Source organism: Ictalurus furcatus, chromosome 6, assembly GCF_023375685.1.
Source record: "Ictalurus furcatus strain D&B chromosome 6, Billie_1.0, whole genome shotgun sequence".
In the NCBI taxonomy this organism is placed as follows: Eukaryota; Metazoa; Chordata; class Actinopteri; order Siluriformes; family Ictaluridae; genus Ictalurus; species Ictalurus furcatus.
In genome coordinates, this window is record NC_071260.1 from 4,123,290 (window position 1) to 4,143,458 (window position 20,169).

General features: G+C 38.0%; 1 protein-coding gene across 1 annotated transcript in view; it reads right to left on the reverse strand.

Annotated features, from left to right (window-relative positions):
• The window catches only part of ttn.2 (titin, tandem duplicate 2), a 177,049-nt gene that overhangs the window by 82,116 nt on the left and 74,764 nt on the right, over positions 1-20,169 (reverse strand). The window contains exons 94-119 of the mRNA XM_053626263.1: positions 17,974-18,048; positions 17,788-17,838; positions 17,409-17,474; positions 16,241-16,291; positions 14,335-15,942; positions 13,811-13,855; positions 10,340-10,738; positions 9,337-9,606; positions 8,972-9,247; positions 8,747-8,886; positions 8,535-8,661; positions 8,185-8,451; positions 7,826-8,092; positions 7,030-7,293; positions 6,126-6,265; positions 5,892-6,018; positions 5,518-5,784; positions 5,143-5,409; positions 4,793-5,059; positions 4,554-4,693; positions 3,810-3,936; positions 2,892-3,034; positions 1,591-1,714; positions 522-788; positions 337-434; positions 48-216 (exon numbers count right to left, since the gene is read on the reverse strand). Coding sequence (XP_053482238.1) covers positions 48-216; positions 337-434; positions 522-788; positions 1,591-1,714; positions 2,892-3,034; positions 3,810-3,936; positions 4,554-4,693; positions 4,793-5,059; positions 5,143-5,409; positions 5,518-5,784; positions 5,892-6,018; positions 6,126-6,265; positions 7,030-7,293; positions 7,826-8,092; positions 8,185-8,451; positions 8,535-8,661; positions 8,747-8,886; positions 8,972-9,247; positions 9,337-9,606; positions 10,340-10,738; positions 13,811-13,855; positions 14,335-15,942; positions 16,241-16,291; positions 17,409-17,474; positions 17,788-17,838; positions 17,974-18,048 — 6,042 coding nt within the window. The remainder of the gene's footprint in view (positions 1-47; positions 217-336; positions 435-521; positions 789-1,590; positions 1,715-2,891; positions 3,035-3,809; positions 3,937-4,553; positions 4,694-4,792; positions 5,060-5,142; positions 5,410-5,517; positions 5,785-5,891; positions 6,019-6,125; positions 6,266-7,029; positions 7,294-7,825; positions 8,093-8,184; positions 8,452-8,534; positions 8,662-8,746; positions 8,887-8,971; positions 9,248-9,336; positions 9,607-10,339; positions 10,739-13,810; positions 13,856-14,334; positions 15,943-16,240; positions 16,292-17,408; positions 17,475-17,787; positions 17,839-17,973; positions 18,049-20,169) is intronic.

The following is a 20,169-nucleotide window of genomic DNA, read 5'->3' on the forward strand; positions in this document are numbered from 1 at the left end:
TGGATGTTAAATACTGATACTGAACATAGTGAGGAACAAAAACTGACCAACAACAGTAAGTAAGCCAGAGGTCTTGGAGGTCCTTGCATCACATTCATATTCAGCTTCATCATCAAACACCGCCTTGCTAATGATGAGAATGCGTTGAACACCTTTGGAAATGATATCATATTTCTTGCCTTTTCTGATTTCATTACCATCCTTGAACCAGCGAACCTTTTAAAAGAAATACAAATGGAATCAAATTGTCTTAATTGTAACCATTTTCATATGCTGTCTAGACAAATTAAAGATTTATAGATTTATATTGAGGAAAAAAATTCAGAAACAAAATACCTTGGCATTTTCTCTGGAAACCTCACACTCAAACTTGGCAGTTTCTTTCTCCATTACCTCAACATCATGGAGTGGTTTAGTGAACTCAACATGTGGAGCTAAAGCAAATAACATCATTCTCAATTGGCACCAAAATAATTCAAAAGTTAAGTCTTAATTTTAAGCATTTACTGCAATTCACTTACGTTCAACATTTAGAAAAGCAGAAGTCTTAAAGTCTTTGGCATCACAGGTATATGTCTTTGAGTCATCAAGTGTGCAGTCTTGGATGATAAGCTTTCTCTTGCGGCCATCAGCAACCATCTCATACTTCTTAGTTTTACGAATTTCCTGGCCACCTCTAAACCACCTGACCTCTGCATTTTCTTTGGAGACTTCACACTCTAGTATAGCCGTAGCTTCTTCCTCTACAGTCTGGTCCTCGAGCGGCTTGGTGAACTCAACTGGAGGCTCTGTAGAACAGATGCATGCACAAATTTAGTTCTAAAACTTTCAGCATTCGAAGGCGTTCAAAGTCAGATTTAGTTTTTAAGCATTAGCATGTGGGACAATTTTGCAGATGAAAACATGTCATTTTGATCATTTACCAAGACCATATGTGTTCAGCTTTCAAAGGCACTTTTAAAGGAACAGTTTGAACATGACAAAATTGAACTGACAAAAATTTTTGGCATGTTGATCATTTACCAAGACCATGTATATGTGATCCAGATATCAACATAAACAGTATACTAATTGTTAACATTTATGATATTGTTACCTGAACAAAAGTGTTTTCAGAGCTTTATGACAGCTGTTTTTATTCTGTTCAAAAACTGACAACATTGAGTTTTACATTTACTGCATGTGTCCAATAAGTCAGGGGTTCTCAAACTTTTCCATGGCAAGGCCCCCCAAATGGCATTAACATTTGACCAAGGCCCCCCTTTTGCAAGATGTCTTTAAAACACATTAAAAATACAGACTTCTGAATATATCCCCCTTTTTTTAAATTAATAATTACATCTTACATCACATTAGGAATTGATTGTGTGTCTGTGCGGGGTTGTCTGAGAGTGAGAAAGAGAAAATCATGTATTTATTTATTTTTCACACCAAATTTGTGAGGCCCCCCAGGTGCCCACTACTGTGAAAACCACTGCAATAAGTCATAGATCTCTTATATCACAGTATTGCACACAATAATGCAGAATATAACTATTGCTGCAGGCCATGAGAGAGGCTGTCATGAATAATATGCAAAATGGAACCTACCTTTTACAATGAGGTTAGCCTGGGTATGGAAATCCTTTGCAGTGAGTTTTACCTCACCCGCTTCAGTCAGTTTTACATCTCTTAGGGTCAGCGTGTGGGTTCTGCCTTCAGCTCGGGTCACCACCTGTGCAAATCAAACAAATTGATCATTTAAGTTTCCTTTTGCTCTATCACAGGCCTAGAGAGGGCTATTTACTGCACCCCTGCAATAGACATCAACAGCTGAGAAGCAGGAACTGGTTTCAGTTTCACACCTCTGTTTTTTAGGCTAGAGATAACTCTAAAGCCTGTGAGCCAAGACATATACACCAACTTACACGGAGCTTGTATATCATCATATTAACCACTATAACCGCCATATCACAGTTAAACATAAAATAACCATCAATTAAACAGTAATTAATCAATTTGACCTTGGTGTAAATATTCAAAGTACATTTCAGACACACACCAATAAACACAGTTTGATAAACTTATTTTTAATCAAATGTATTCAATTAACATTAACTTTTACAGTAATTATTTAACAGAATTGTATAATCCAGTCCATATAATTACTACTCATGCCACCAAAGAGAGTTAAGTCACGATCACAATATAGGCTGATTTCACGGTACAATACCAACTTATTACAGCCTATTACAAATAACCAAACAATTATGCTTTATTTAAACTAAATGAAATCACTAATCAAATTAGTCACCGATTTTAGCCAGAGAAATATACAAAGCACATGTAATCTCTAAAGAGGTTTCACTAAACAAGTTTATATCTTCACAAAATAATGTTTTACTTTAATTTGCGACTGCCAAATAGGCTTCTTGCCACCTGCCATTAACATGTAGCTTTGAAGCAGTTAAAAATAACCAGAGGAACGCTTGCAGGGCAGAAAAGCCTGAAGTGTTATCGCAAAACCCAGATCAAGTAGTCAAGTGTAGCCTGATCCCCACAGGTCCTTATATGCAGAAAGCATGCAGGTGGCATTATGCTGTATTATATTGTATAAAATGTGAATATTGCAGTAGATGCAAATTAAAATTCTAAATAAACATGGCAAGACAAATTTACCACACAGAGTAAGTGTGCGTGTGTGTGTGTGTGTGTGTGTGTGTGTGTGTGTGTGTGTGTGTGTGTGTAGTAGCATCAATTCACCATGCCACCATGTTTGAAAGCAGCATACAGATTGGCCACATTCACAATTAATGTATTAGAGGGCTACTTCAGAACAAGTTTTTGTATCTAATATTTAAGCCATTATCCATACACGCACAATATATAACTGGATCTAGATTCACACTTACCCTGTCGCTTGGTTCCAGCTTTGTACCCCCAAGGAACCACTCCACAGATATGCCCTCATATGACAGTTCGCAGTCAAAGGTTGCAGTCTCCCCAGCCGTAACTGTAACATCCTTGAGAGGCCGTATGAGGCCTATCACTCGTGCTTTGGATTGAGGAGAAGACATTGTTAGTCACCTCCAAGTCCCAAGAGACACTGATAATCCCTTAACCGCAAATCCACATTGCGCTTTCCTGCTGAAAACAGGCCACTGCTCTGGAGCCTCCAGAACAAGTAGAGATTAGGTTGGAGTGGGCCTTGTCAGTGAGGGAGCTACCTCATTAGAATATTGGGTGTCCTTAATATGTTTATGGCCAACAACAAAAAGGCAAGAAGGGGGGGTCGAAGGTGGATCTGTTGAATCTCTGCCAATCACTGATGGGCCTACTCTACATATGGTATGTGACTTTTAAAATAGCCATGCCATCTGATTGGCCACCACCCACCTCTGTTAAGAGAACTGACCAGTCTGTTACTGTCAATCAACCCCTTGGAATTTTCCAGGAAAAGGAGAATGCCAAGGTATATGTTACCCTATGTTACCACATTCAACTTATTTTATAGGGAAGTGCTTTTAAAATATGATTTCTATGAGTTATATACCCTTAACCTCACAATTAAAATGAACCATTTGGCTGTTTTAGCATATTTAGTATTGCATGGACATTTTGTAACCTGCTAATGTAGCACATTAAGATCCACAGTAAAATATTTCATTTTCTTCTGTAATTTACACCAATTTTTCCCTTATTTGTAACTTGACTGTAGAGTTTCCTGCTCATGCTTAGTACAGCGATACAGTATCCAGTCTGGAACACATATCTTCTATCTTATTTAAAGTGTCCCCTGTGTATGTACACCTTCTCTGCGTCATTCTCACCTTTAACTCTGAGATGAGCACTAGATTTAGCATTGGCAGCACTGAAGTCCACACCACCAGCCATGTCCTTGCGTACATTGAAGAGAATCAGCATGTGTTTGGTGCCTTCTTCCTTAATCTCACAGTCCTAAGGATTTGTGGAAAAAGATGTATTATAATTTCACAATGAAGTGCCCAGCTGGTTGTCCCATTAGGTCACGAGTGTGTAATCCACCAAATTCCATTAAAATAGTAGTAAAAGGATAATGTATATGACAGTCAAATCTTTTTCAACAAGTGAAGTTTGAAGATCTTATATTTTATTATACAGATTAATGGCTTTGATTTCCACAGACTGCAATAGGATGGCATAGAATATTAATTTAATAAAGAGAGCTAAAAACTTTGGGAACTTATTAACTGCTCGCTGTGAGATTTTAATGTGACTCTAAAGGAATGCTTTATTAAAAACTTGAGCATTTTACTGGGCAAATATCTTAAGCCTATAGATAAAAGACACAGACAGTGCTATTCTTAACTGTAAAACATATACATGTATGTGGTGCTTAAAAATGCCTAATTAGAGTGATGAAGATTTTGGCATTTTCCAGTTACATTAGATCTTGATTCCAGTAAAATAATTTTCTATCATTTCTCAGTTCACTGATACATATTCCTTGGGTAGATTCTCAAATTTTAGAGAATTTAAATAATAAAAAAAAAAGTTGAAATGGACATTGAACAAAAACAGAAATCAGAATTTACCGGTGACTGGTGCAAAGCCTCTCCTTTGAGTTTCCAGTGTCCATGGACATCTTCCTCTGAGATCTCGGTCTCAAAGCGAGCAGTCTCAGTCTCTATAACTTCCACACTGTACAGTGGCCGGATAACCTTAATATCCCGATCTACACAGGAGAAAGAGGAAATACTTTTGGTCCATTCTTTTGGTCACTGTTTTTTTTATTTGGAAATCTTTATGAAGATACAAGGTTAAAACCACATACCCTCAATATTCAGCTTAGCTGTTGTTTTGTCAGTGCCACAATCACAAGTATATTGACCAATATTTCCCTTATCAGCCCTCTTAACTGTTAGAATACGTTTTTTGCCATCTGCCTTGATGAGGATATTTTTGGAGGGGGTAATTTCCTTGCCATCCTTGAACCATTTCACTTCAGCAGAGGGTTTGCTCAGTTCGCACATCAGCACAACCTCATCCTTCTCAACTGCTGTGTAGTCCTGTAGCTTGGTAGTGAAATAAGCTTCTCCCTCTGTTGATTAAAACAAATGCATAAGATTTGCTTTGTTTTACCACCACTGTGGACAAACATCTACAAATATTGCAAGCACATACCAAGTACTGTGAGCATTGCCTCACAACTTTTTCCAAGGGCCTCTGCTTTGATCAAAGAGGTATCATCAATAGACACCTCCTTGAAGGACAGCGTGTGGATCTTGCCATGTTCAGACATGTGCACCACTTTACTTGGGTGCAAACGCACATCATTTTTGTACCAGGAGACCTGAACTTTCTCATGTGAAAGTTCAATGCTGAATTCCGCCGTCTCACGCTCTTTTACCGTAACATCCTTGATTGGCTTAATGAACTCAAGACGAATGCCTGTAAAATAATGTGCAAATGCTAAGTCATCCTTTTCTTTAACAGTACATACATCTCAAAATAAAATTTGCTAAATGAGATGGCTTAGTTATGAAAGAGAATAATGACCTTGAATAATGAGCTTGGCAGATGTCCTCTTGTCTTCAGCCTCAAACATGTATTTAGCCTCATCTTCAAAAGCAGCAGATTTTACAACAAGAGTGTGCCTTTTTCCCTCTGTCAGAATGTCAAATTTGTCATCTGCCTTCAACTCCTGGGTTCCCTTCAGCCACCTGAAGGCTTTTGGCTCTCGTGATATTTCACACTCAAACCTTGCTTCATCTTTCTCATATACTTGCACATCACTCAAAGGTGTGAGGAAAGTAATTGGAAGCTCTATAAAAGAAATAAAAATCAATTATGCAGTAGCTATATTATTTTTAATTCACACTCAGTGACATTACAACAACAACAAAAAACTACTAGAAAGAATAAAAGCATACCTTTCACTTTCAGGTTTGCAGAACATTTTGCATTGGCACCCTGGAATGAAACTTCACCAGACTGGGGAACTTTGCAGTTGTACAAAGTTAAAGTGTGCTTAGCTCCATCCTCAATGATTTCAACATCCTATAGAAATAAACATAATGTGTATAATATACAGAAAAGGTATAAGTGTAGATGAATACAGTGATCAAAAACAGTTTTAGTTATTCTTTTTTTGTAAATGTTTATACCGGTGACTGTGAAAGAACCTCTCCTTTCAATTTCCACTGGCCATGGACATCATCCTCTGAGAGTTCCACTTCAAAACGTGCAGTTTCACCATCATACAGCTCAACACCATATATGGGACGAACAACCTTAATGTCACGAGCTGGAAAAGAATAGTTGTGTGAAAACGCACTGAACTTAATACTTACAATATGGCGGCACAATTTTTTATGTTTTAATAACGATTACATAATAAATTATTGAAAGTGACTACAATCAATACTGATGAGCTCTTACAGTTTGCTAATCGCAGATATCTGTTTTTATTTAAACTGGTGTGTACACGTATACAGTCCCCTCAGAGACTACTGGAACAGCAAGGCCATTTCAACAAAGACCACCATTCTGTGTAAACTCTAGAGACTGTTGTGTGTGCACATCCCAGGAGATGAAATTAAGTTTCTGGAATACTCAAACCAACCCATCAACCATGCCATGGTTAAAATCACAGAGATCAGACTTTTTCCCCCATTCTGATGTTGTTTGATGTGAACATTAACTGAAGCTCTTGACCTGCATCTGTATGATTTTATGCACTTTAGACATTTAGATAACACATTGGCTGATTAGATAACTGCATGAATGAGCCGGTATACAGGTGTTCCTGTGAACCTGCTACATTAAAGTGGACAGTAATTATATATATATATATATATATATATATATATATATATATATATATATATATATATATATATATAATGTTAGTTATATATGTAACATAAAATGTTAGTGTGTGTGTGTATATATATATATATATATATATATATATATATATATATATATATATATATATATATATATATATACACACACACACACTAACATTTTCTAAAACCACTGATTGATATATACTGTAGTACAAACCTTCAATGTTCACAGTAGCCATTGTTTTGTCTGTTCCACAGTCGCAAACATACTGGCCCTTGTCTTTGTTCTCCACTTTCTTAATGTGGAGAATTCTTCGGTTACCCTCAACTTTCATGGAAATCATCTTTGAGGCCTTAATTTCGGTCTCATTATGGAACCACTTGACTGGAACATCTTTGCTCAGCTCACAGTCAAGAGTGACCTCATCTTTCTCAACTGCAGTGTAGTCTTGAAGTTTAACTGTGAAGTAGGCATCTCCCTCTGAAAACAGAAACATCAATGAGCTAAAGTGCTTTTTAAGACGATCTCCATCAATAATTTTCAAGTTCTGCACACACAAGAGCAAAAAAATTCATATATTTCACTGCTACAGTGTATATATTAGGACAACCTCAGCGTCAGTTCTCAGCCACACGAGAAGAAAAAAAAAAAGGCATCGCACGTCAGACTAAAAGGATTCAGGAGTCAGAAAAAAAATATGTCAAGGGTCAGGTCTCGTACAGTTAGCCATCGGGCAAAATGGATAGATGGATGGATGGATGTTCATATCTGCATACAACTTAATCAGTGTAACAGTTAATAAAAAAATAAGAATAAAGAATATACAACTTACTTTCCATCTCTACCTGTCTGGCTCTACCGTTCTGAACTGCTTCCAAACCGCAAAACACGAGGCAATGTGAACTGACTGAGGTCTGAGAATGTCCTAATATGTACACCGTACACTGCATTGGAGGTCAGTAATTACAATTATTAATATAGCAGAATCCCACCCCCCAAAAAAAATAATTACCTAGTACTGTCAGGTTTGCTGTAGTTGATATTCCTTTAGCCTCTGCCTTTATTTGGCAAGTGTCATCTAGTGTAACTTCTTTGATTTCTAATATATATCTCTTTCCATCAACATGGGTAAGCACTGTTCTGCTTGGATGCAATTTTGTTTCATTTTTGTACCAAGTCACTGGCACATTCTCATGAGAGAGTTCAATCTCAAACCGAGCGGTTTTACCTTCCTTCACAGTTTGATCCGACATTGGTGAGACAAACTTCAGTCTAATACCTTTAACACACAATTAGCTGAGTTAAGTAATATCATGAATGAAATATGGCCTACATGATCCGGCATCTGAAACATTTTGCAACATGACTTACCCTCGACTGTCAGTTTAGCTCTTGATGTTTTGCTTAAGACCTCAATACTATAATCTCCTTCATCATCAAATTCACACTGGTTTATAACCAACATGTGTTTCTTTCCATCATCAATGATATCATATTTCTGGTCTGATGATATAATATCAGATCCTCTATACCACATCACTTTAGACACATCTTTAGTGATGGTACACTCAAACTTTGCTTGTTTCTTTTCAGGCACTGTAATATCCTTCAGTGGTACTATGAATTCCATTTCAATTTCTGAGAATTAAACAAAGATTATCCAGACATGTTTCTCACATACATACATTAATAATGGCTTTCTCTTTTGTTAATCAACATACCTTTCACTATAAGCATTGCACATGTGATGGCATTCAGAGCTTGGTATGTTACTTCTCCTGCCTGATCAAGCTGAACATTTTTCAAAGTAAGGAATCGCTTCTTTCCCTCTGCCCTGATATCACATGTCTGGAAAAAGAAACACAAATTGAAGTGTGTCCAATATAACAGTTTATCTGTGTAATTATCAAACTCCCTTTTGCGAATGTCTTACCGGTGATCTGGTTAGAACCTGCCCTTTAAGTTTCCATTCTCCAGGCACATCCTCTTCTGAGATTTCAGTATCAAAATTGGCCTCCTCTTTTTCAACCACTTCCACGCTAGCAAGGGGTTTTAGGATCTCAGCTTCACGATCTGTATCATTTTTTTTTTAATTATTAGATTTAAAATGTATACATAAATATATGAACGAAGAGACAATTGTAATACTATCACAAACCTCCCAGTGTCAGTTTTGCAGGGTATCTACGACCTTCCACTTCAATGGCATACTCATCAGCATCATTCGGTTGAGCATTCTTAACAGTCAGTGTGATATCTTTCCCATCCTTCTTGACTTCAGTCTTATCAGTTGGTTCATTTGGGATCTCTTCATTTCCCTTGAACCACTTCCAGTTGGGAGTGTCTTTGATGAGCTCGCACTTGAAGGTAGCAGTGGCCTTTGGTTTCACATGCTGGTCTCTCAGTGGCTTCGCCAACCAGTCTCTGATTATCTCTGCAAATAAATAAATAAATAAATCAGGTAAACAGAGAATTTTCCAACTTAAGTGGATATACAATATTAATAGGCTCACTTTTACTTACCAATGACTTTAACATTGGTCTGAGTTTTGAGATTTTCACACTCGCACGTGTAAACACCAGCATCATCATCATTTGCATCCTGGATTGTTACAGAACGTTGTAGCCCAATAACATTGATGGCAACCTTGCCAGCAATTTCTGAAAGTGGGTTTCCATTCTTCTTCCAAATCACATCCCTGTCTTTGCTTAACTCACAGGTCAAGTACATGGGCTGCCCCTTAATTACCGATACTTCCTCTTCCAGGTTCTTTGTGAATCTCACAGGCAACTCTACAAAAAAAAAAAAAAGAACAAGATCACCCTTCGCTATATTCACTTTTTCCCCCAACAAATGCATTGTGTCCTTGGATTGCTTTCACGTTTATTATCTGTTTGCTGAGTCTGAATCAGAGAGAAATTAATACTTGTTTGTAGGCTTTTTTTTTGTGGGGGGGGGGGGGGGGCTATTGTGGAAAAACAATGCCAAAAATAATGCTAAAGGAAGTGTGGGACTGAAAACTTACTCATAAAACTATTTACCTCATTGCTCAGAAATACAATAACAAAGAGATAACCAAATCAAGTGAATGTAGAATGAATCAAAATCACCTGAGCACAGAGAACACAAATATATTTTGGATTTATTTATTTTTTTGCATCCAGTGTTTAATCTTTCTTTTTGTCCATCAGTCATAATATTGAGAAAACATTTCATTCATGCACCACTATAGCTCTGACCTTTGGCTCAGTTTATCAGCACACATTTTCATTTAAAAAAAAAATGCAACTGCTGGTTTACTTCCAAATATGATTCAGAATCAAATCAAACCACACTAGAATTCATTTGTAGGCAAGATTGAGACCATCTTGCTCAGATACTCTCAGACCAGTTGTTTTGGTCCACACCCTAGTGTTATTGCTGTGTACATACCTGCACAAAAACCACACTGAGGGGAGAAGACACCAGTGTTCTATTCAAAGGGACTAAACACTGCATATATGAAAACACATTAGCATATATTACCTTCAACAATAAGTTTGGCAGTGGAGGTCTTCTCTTTATTTCCAAGCTTGCCAACACATGTGTATTCCCCTGTGTCAGACAGCTGGACATCAATAATGGCCAGTTTGCGGTCTTTTCCATCAGAAGTGAGCTTGTGCTTTGGACTCTCCCTTAGGTTACTTCCATCTTTCATCCATGTAGTTATAGCAGTAGAAGGAGAAATCTGGCACTCAAACACAGCAGAGGAACCAATAGACTCAGCCTCCTGCAACACAATGTCTTTAAGCTCCTTTACAAACTTCAGAGGAACAGCCTTAAGCGTGTATTCAAATGGGGATTCTCCTGGAGGTTTATCACCACCAGCACCACGTTTCAGTCCTCTTCCTCGTCCACCATCCCCAGGTGAAGGAGTTTGTTTTGCTATAATGCAAATAGAGGGGATTGTTAAACACCCGTCTACAAGTGATGTTAAAGAAAGGCATACATTCAAGAGAATAAGCAAAAATAAGAGCTAAAAAAGAGAATAAATACAATAATAAGACAGATAGCAAACAGAATAACAGAAACGGTACATGAACTATGAATAATAAAAAAAAAAACAGTCAATATAGTGTGACCCTAATTTTAGTTTTAGGAAGTGATGTAATACAAAATCGCTAATAGAACAAGAACAAGGAATACTGAAACATGACAAAGTGTCAAAGCCAGAATACAACATTTGGAGCTTAGAATTGGCTATATCACTCGGGGATTATAAAAAGTAGGCATGCTTGTAAAAGTATGTTTATACATGTAAAATAAAAGCTGTCAGAACTGGCATGTTATGAGGATATGTTGAAAGATGTAGGAAGTAAGCATACAGAATGAGGGGAGAGCGGCATAAAAAGCATTATAAAATTGGGTCACACATAGTATTTTAAATTTAGTAAGAAATCAATTGTGATGAATTTCCAGTTGGAAAATAAAATGATAATTATGGGTGCTGGATGTCAGTGAAAAAAAATATTATCTTAGATAAATATGTCTTAGGCCACCTTTTCCCTGCACATGACCTATGGATATGATGGTCAGATTTCAGCCCCTAGTGGTAGTGGTACTGCTTTTATATTTTGTTCACAACAAGATACTGTCACAGATGAAATTCTATTTTTGACAAAGGCTACAAATGTATCCAAATCTTTAGCCTACATTAAATGAATTTAAAATATTAAAATGTTGACACTTGAATTACTTGGATCATCTATGATCATCAGTCATAGCTGATCCAAGATGGCGGCTCAGGAGCACGCAGCGGCCACTTCGGGTCCACTAATATGGTGCATGTTATGTGTAGCCTACACTGGTGTACATGTCTATCATTGCAAATTCTGCTGAACATTGGAGAACAAAGCTCAGGAGGAATAAACGATGGACTGCGGGATGAGCTACATGGCCTCGGGCTGCTATGCAAACCAGGCCCTGGGACTACAGTATTGGCCGATGTCACTGGCTGGAAGACAGGGCACGGGAAATGCTGTGTGAGGCCGCGTAAGTGAGCCGGCATCTGTGCTAGACTAAAGGCTAACCCTAGCCGTCCATTCTCCTCTCCAATGTTCACACTCCCAACAATAAACTGGACTTAGTCTATAACTAACTACCCAGTGTGAAATCAAGGACTGCAGTGTTTGAATTTTTATGGAAAAATGGCTCAGCGACAGCATTCCGAATGCAGCCATGTAGCTAGCCGGGCTAACCACACATCACACCGATAGATTAGCAGCACTGTCCGGTAAGACTCATGGCAGTGGTCTGTGTGTTTACATAAGCAACGAATGGTGCAGGAATGCCATTGTGGTTGGTGGAGTTTATGACTGTGAAATGCCAGCCAAATTGCATGTCCAGAGAATTCACCACTGTGCTCATTCTTGCGGTGTACATTCCACCCAGCACTACTGCTAAGGAAGCGCATTTCCCTAAGTGAACTCTATGGAGCGATCAGTAACTTACATACAGCACACCCCGACAGATTTTTAATTGTCACCGGAGACAAATCTGAAATCATTGCTGCCAAAATTCCACCAGCATGTTGATTTTGCAAGCCATGGTACAAACACATTAGACCTTGTTTACATCAACATTCACGGTACTTACAAGGTTGCATCCCACCCCCACCTCAGCGGCTCGGACCACATCTCTGTTATGCTAATCCCAGTATACAGACCACTTCTGAAACATGCCAAACCGTTTTTGAAACAGGTGAGGACCTGGTCTGAGGGAGCCATCTTAGCACTTCAGGACTCTTTTCTCTCTTTTCAGGACTTGGATGAATACACAGCATCAGTAACTGGCTACATCAGCAAGTGCGTAGATGATGTTATTTCCTTCAAGACCATCTCCACACACACAAACCAGGAACCCTGGATGACTGCAGAAGTGTGCTCGCTGTTGAACACCTGAGACTCTGCCTTGAGGTCAAACGACAAGGCAGCCCTCCGCACAGCAAGGGCCAATCTGTTCCAGGCTATCAGAGAGGCAAAACACAACTATGCAGAAAGAATCCACAGTCACTTCATAAACACCAAGGACACAAGGCGTATGTGGCAAGGCACTCAGGCCATCACACACTACAAAGCTAAACCAACTGTCTGTGATAATGACACCTTGCTCCTAGATGCACTCACCAGACATCTTATTCTACAACTGCTGCATCCGCAAAGCCATCAGTATTGCGGATGACCCCTTTCATAGACTCTTCACCCCCCTGCCATCTGGCAGAAGGTACAGGACCATCCATGCCACCACCAGCAGACTCTGCAAGAGTTTCTTCCCTGAGGCAGTTAGATTAATCAACATCCTGCTGCCTGTTCCCAACACTCACCTGGGTTAATCAAACACCCAACCAGTAAGAAAGCACCAATGCACACCGAACTTTACATAGCGGCATCAGTCACTTTATATCATGGAACTCGTTTTTGCTGCCAATTTTGCTGCTATACTTCTGCTGCTACACAATAAATTACAGTTTACATACCATGATCTGTGTATACACTCGTCTGAAACTGTTGTGTATTTGCACCAGCTAGTTAGTGTACCACAACCACAAGATTCTTAAGAACTCATTACTCAGTTTGACTAATAACACATATGTAACACTAATATGAATGACTACTAAGTAAAGGTGGGATATAAACTGCAAAACTGCTCATGACTCACTCCCTGCACATATTTTTAACATGACTTCTCGTCTCACGATCTACGTTGGAAGTTTACAACACATCCGCAGCCTTGATCAAATTCAAAGGTTTGCATAGTAAGTGCTCCTGGCAGCCCCTTTGCAACTGTCCATTGAAGAAGAATTACACACAGTCTATCATCGTTTTTTTTTTTTTTTTTTTTTTTACAAATGCATTTAATGAAGCATCTCTACATATTGGATTCAAATGTATTGGAAAATAAAAAAAAATAAAAAAACACTGTAAACTACATAGATTATAAAGCTTCTAAAACACTTACGTTTCAGTCCTCGCCCCCTCCCGGCCTCTTCTTTTGGTTTTCCCTCTGAACAAAATTGTCAAAAATTTATTTCATTTCACGGATATGCAGATGTGCATTACTAGTGATTATACATAGCATTTATATGTAATTGTAACAATAACATCAAAATGGGAATCTTGGTGAAATGAAAATAAATATAGGGTATGACTCATGAGGATGAGATTCATGCCATAAATGAATGAAATAATAAATTTCATTAATGTAACAAAACATGGCACCGGTGGATATACCCCAATGGTTAACTCACAATATAGACAAACACACATTTAACAAGATGAGAGGATGTTAAAAGACAACATGCATTCCATAATAAAGACTGACTTAGATGAAGACAGACAACGTTTAGAATGTTTTTCATTATGGATATGAAGATGGGTATGATGATTATTTAGGGTACAAAAAAAGAGTGGTTTCTGGAGAATGGAATAAAAGACTGGGATAAAAGGACATTCACTGGTGAGGAGCCACAGTCACCCTCTCACCTCGTCTACCTCCTGGTATCCCAGCAGCCTCAAGCGCATCATCTTCTAAATACTCCGTGTCTTCAGAAGCATAACTATCTTGAGGAGAAAGCTCCCATCCCCATGCCTTATCTTCCTCCTCATCTCCAACCTCAGCCATCTCCTCTTCAAATACTTCTTCTTCCATTTGTGTTGAGATTTTTCTTACCTCCACAGCCCCAGGGGACACTTCTTTTATTAACGGAATCTCTTCACTTCTCTTTTCTGCAGGAATTTCTTCAACCTTTTTCTCCTGGGGTGAAATTTTTTTAGGCACTTTTTTCAGGATAACACTTTCAATTGATTCTTTGGGGGAAACCTTTTTAGGGAGTGGTTTCTTAGCCACACCTACACTTGGCTTCTTTTCCAGTGGAGCTAGTTCAGTTGGTTCTGCTTGAGTCACCTTGGGTGAAGGAGACTTTTTAGGCTCCAACCCTTTCTTTGCAAGGTCAATGGGTTTTAATATAACCTCTTCTTTCTCAGACTCCTTTGGCAAACTGCCCTTTTTGATCACTAGAGGCTTCTTCTCTTCCTCCTTTGGAGTCACCGCCTTTTTCACAGGAGTTACTTTTTTAGGAAACTCCTTCTTTTCTTCTTCTTTAGGTACCCCAGATGGTTTCTTTTCAACCTCTGTTTCGGGAATTTCAACTTCTTTTTGTGGAGCTTTTGGTTCTTTTAAGAGTTCTGTTTTAGGTGTCCGACTGGGTGGTGATATTTCAAGCGGCTGTCGTTCCTTGGGTTCAGGAGCTTCTTTTTCTGCTGGTGATCCAGCTGAAGGCTTCTTTGTGAAAGGCTTTAGCTGAACCGATTCAGGTTCTTCATCTTGTTTTGGGATTCTCTTGCCTTTCCAGAATGGTGTATCAGGCTCTTTTGCCTGTTCATCTTTTTTAGCTCTATCAACAGGTTTACGTACAGCCTCATCTGGCTTCTTCTCCTCAGGTTTAGTCGGCTCTGCTGTTTTCCCGGTGACCTCAGGTTCTTTTTGCACATCAGCTTTTTTGGGCTTTTCACCTTTCTCAAAACTAATAGGTTCTCTGTCTTTTTGGAAAGATACAGGTTCTTTTTCCATTGGTTCCTTTTTAGTGTCTTTTGCTTCAGATTCAGGCACTGGTTTTCCAGGTTTTTCAAAAGGTTTTAATTTGACTGTTTCTTGTTCTTTTGTTTCAGGTGGTAATTTCCTTACTTTCTTCAAAGCCAAGCCAGGCTCCTCAGGCACATCCTGTTTGGGAATCTTTGCTTTTTTCTTCAGGTCTGGCTTTTCCACCTTTTCGTCTAATGGTTTTGTCTTTTCTGGTTCTTTATCAGGCTCCACTGGTGTCATTTTGTCTTTTTCCGGTCTTGTTATTTCAATTCTCTTGACATGTTCATATTTTTCAAAATGCCTTTCAGCCTCATAACTCTCAGTAATTAAAACCTCAGTGGCAGCTTCAGCATAGACCTTCTTGATTTCTTCATGTTCTTCTGGTGAAGGTTTATAAACCTTCTTCAATTTCACTGTTTCTTGTTCCTCATGCTTGTCTTTGGAGATCCTGGTAACTTTCTTTAGAGTTGGCATTTCTAGCTTTTCTTCCTCAGTAATAAGAATTTTCCCTTTAGATTTGAAAATTTATCACGTTACATACCGAACAAAAGCTAAACAAATATAAGCAAAACCCAACACGACAACCACAGTGACATATAATCCACATCATTTGGACATATAAAACTTTAAAGGACATGACAAACCACATAGATTAGGACCAACAGAACATAATTTAATAGAGGACAATACAATACAAAAAACATTGTGCCAGAACATCTCAAAAAGTATCTTATTTTTAGGTGCATAATACAAAAAAAGTGCAACTTCTAGCATGAGAAAAATATCACTGAGAGCAACGTCACTTACCTTTTTTCACAGGTGTGGGTGCAGGCGCAGAAACTGGTTCCTTTTCACCATCTGATTTAAAAATATAGCCACAAATATTTAGATTCAGCGACTACAATAAAGATAAAGAAAAGAGATGGATGCATGTTAGTTGCAAGCGGGGGGGGGGGGGGGGGGGGGCGAGGGTTGGGGGCATTAAATTGTATATTAATGGCCACTGCAAAAATGGTCAGTGTTCAGTAAAGTCTTCAGAAGTTTTGCACACCAACATGTTAACAGTGGTGCTTTACATTGTTAAGTGATGTTCACTTAATACCTTTCACCAAAAAACAAAGAATTTTGTAATGTAAGAGAGTGAAAGAAGTATGGGTAAATTGAATTGTCAAGATAATCCACCTTTGATACCTTTAGGTTGTTGATCAAGACGTATCTGCTCTTCTTTTGTAGTTGGTTTTGATACACTGGGTTCTGGTGGTGTGGGTAGTTCAAAATAATGTAAAAGAAATGTCAATGAAATGTCACAAGATTATCATATTTAAGATAATTCTTCAGCAAGTGATCCAGTGAGAATTTAATCTTCTGCTTGTTCTGCTACCTTGTGTGTCTGTTATCTTCTTTTCCATGGTCTTAAGATCTTCAGCCTTCTTCCTCTTCTCTTGAACTTAAGACATAGTGTAGACTAAGTTTAAGAATGCTTCAGGCTTAGCTATAATGATATAAATATCCATGTATGTAAGAATATTTTAAACCTCTGATGAGGCTAAGAAGTGGATAAAGTAATTTTAAAAAAAGAAAAGAAAAAAAAAACCCTATGAAAATAGTCCACAAAGGTGCCACTCAGTTGATTTAAGAAGACTCTTATTTTGAAGATGAAACATCTCTACATCTTTTATTTAAGGATGCAATTTCAGCAGGAAAAGTTGTCTGATTTACTGGCTTGGGTGGATGTTTTGCCTTCTCAGCTGTTGGTATACTGACATTTATTACGTAAAACACAATTAAAATGTGTTTTAAAAACTACAAAAGTGACATGAAGAACACAAAGACAGTCATACAAGCCATGCAATATATTTAGCACCTCAAATGAGGCCTATACCAGATCAACGCAAACCACATTAATAACAAACAGAAACATACATTTAAGATGATTGAATGATTATTCAGCATTAACTAATAAAAGTCCAACTACCTTCAACAGGAGGAACTTTCTTGGCTTGCAGCGCAACTGCAGGCTCAGCTGGTACTTCTTTTTTAACTGTGTCATTCAATGTACAGAAAGATAATTAAAGACCCTAGCTACACACAGATTAATTTGCATGGCCACTATTTACATATCAAGTTCATGTCAGCTATTAACACAAAACCATGTATTCAGGTCATTAACACATGTATACAAAGACGCATAGAAAGACTGACAGAAAACATGTTAATGCTTCTTACAGAATGTACGCATATATAAGATGTTATCAATAGGTGAAAAAAGACACACACAGAAAGATATGTTAATAACTAATTGAAAATATTAACAAGAGGTGAGATTTAAGACAAGATGAAAAATGCAAAAGTACCTTCAACTGGAGAAATTTTCTTTGCAGGCTCTGGAGTTGGTTTCTTTTCAACTGTTAAAAAGTATGGCCAGATTGTCAAGACATATTTGAAAAAGGATTTTCAGATTTTCAAGACATAAGACAACAAATTAAGAGAGACCAGCACAAAATAACAGCATACAGTGTCTGAACAAAATAATTTTGTACCTTTGGGAGCAACTTCCTCCTTTTTCAGAGGAATGGCTGGTTTTTCTGAAGGAGCCATCTTCTCTGGTTCAGGCACTTAAGAACATTACATAGAAAATAATGTTAGAAGTCATCATTGCTTTAAAATATTCAAGTGTGAATCCACTGAGTGATCCAGCAGTGAGAATTTCACACAAGTGATGCATACAGACAATGAAACGGACAGTGATGGGAAAAGTTTGTTTTCTGGAGGAAAGGGGCTTGTTTTTAACAAATATAACAGGATAGTGTGATACAACCACATTCAAAAGTGCACATGGTCCATGTTTCAGTCATTCTATCACGCTAACAAGACATGGTGAGACTCTTTGATGACACAAAATCTCTTTGTGGTGTTAAATGTGCGCAAGAGTGGTTATAAGAGTTCTTGATACAATAAACACGCAAGACCATACATCTCTAATACCTCTCAAACTTGTTGCTACTGGAAGAGTAAATTCATGCTGTTGTATAAGATCCATCTTTGAGGTAGGCTTCACTTTATCCAAAGAGTGTTCCTCATAGTCTTGGGTCAATTTTTCACTGCATGGGAACTGTTCAGTTTTAAGAAATGTAGCATCTTCAGAATTGGCCTTTGATGTCTCAAAGTTTTTCAGTGGTTTAGTAGAATCATCTTCCTTAACAACATCTCGGTATTTCAGAAGACTTTTAGGCAGTTCACTGGTTTCATATGAGGGTGATATTACATCCCCTGAGTGAAGAGATTTCTCTTCCTGAATATGTTTCTTATTTAAGTAAGATATCTCCCTTTCCGTTTGTTTTATGGCTTTGAATGGTTTCTTGGTCATTTCCATGTTTTCACCAATACTAGAAATGTGTTCTGGTTTTCTAATATCCTTCTCATCATGTGTCAAGGGTTCAGTCCTCTGAGCAGAAACTTTCAATATAAATAGCTCCTCATCATTTGACAAAGCTGGAATCATAATTGGTAAAGGTGCTTCTTTCAAAGATTCATCGTCTTTAGGTTGTACAATTTTGGGAACTTTGTGGGTCTCACTGTCTCCTTCGGAATATATTGGTTCTTCTTTTCCTGGAATGCCTCTCTTTTTCACGTCTTCTGCAGATGACAACTTCTTGATTTCTTTTACAGCTTGTTTGGCAAGTTGCACAGAGTGGTCCTGTGAGGGCTTCATTTGATATCTTACTTTAGGAAGGGTTAATTTTTCTGTGACAACACTGCTATCAAAGACGTCTATTTCAGGCTGACTCTCTGCCTCTTTAACATGAATCCTGTAGACAGAAGTTTCTGCTGTGGAACCTTCTGGTCCTTCATGTACATCTTCCTCCAGATGGAAAGATTTGTGCGCTTCAGTAAATACAATATCTTTATTAGGAGATACTGATTCCTCCCTTAATGACCCATGGTCTTTTGAGAAGTCTTGACTCATTAATGGTGGAGGCACTTTTTTCAAAGGCATACCCTCTTTGGAAATTTCATAGTCTTTAGGTTGTTCAAATTTGGGGATTTTGCTGTCTGCTTGTGAAAGTATTGGTACTTTTTCACCTCGAACATCTCTCTTTTTCACGTCTTCTGCAGAATCAGATGCCATTTTGATTTCCTTTACGGCTTGTTTGGTAAGTTGCACAGAGTGGTCCTGTGAGGGCTTCATTTGATATCTTACTTTAGGAAGGGTTAATTCTCCTGTGACAACATTGCTATCAAAGGTGTCTATTTCAGGCTGACTTTTTGCCTCTTTAACATGAATCCTGTAGAAAGAAGTTTCTGCTGTGGAACTTTTTGGTCCCTCATAGACATCTTCCTCCAGATGGAAAGATTTGTGTGCTTTAGTTAAAATGATCTTGTTGGGAGATACTGATTCCTCCTTTACTGAATCACTCTCTCTCAGAGGAGCATTATGTGTCAATTTTATATGTGCTTCATTCTTTTTGCCTTTTTCTCTACATTCTAAATTGATTTCTTCACTTTTAACAGGTGTATCTTCAATAGGATTATCATGTACATGTTTTGACAACAATACCCTATCAGGAGACACATCTATTTGTTCAGCAGAAATTTGAGGATGGCTAATTGCTTTCAGATATGTTTTATTTTCTTCTGCTGGTAAATATGGCTGAAAAGTACTTCCAGGTTTACTGAGTTTAGTGTCATCACAGATAGATGATAGACCGTCTCTGAATAACACACACTCTTGTAGT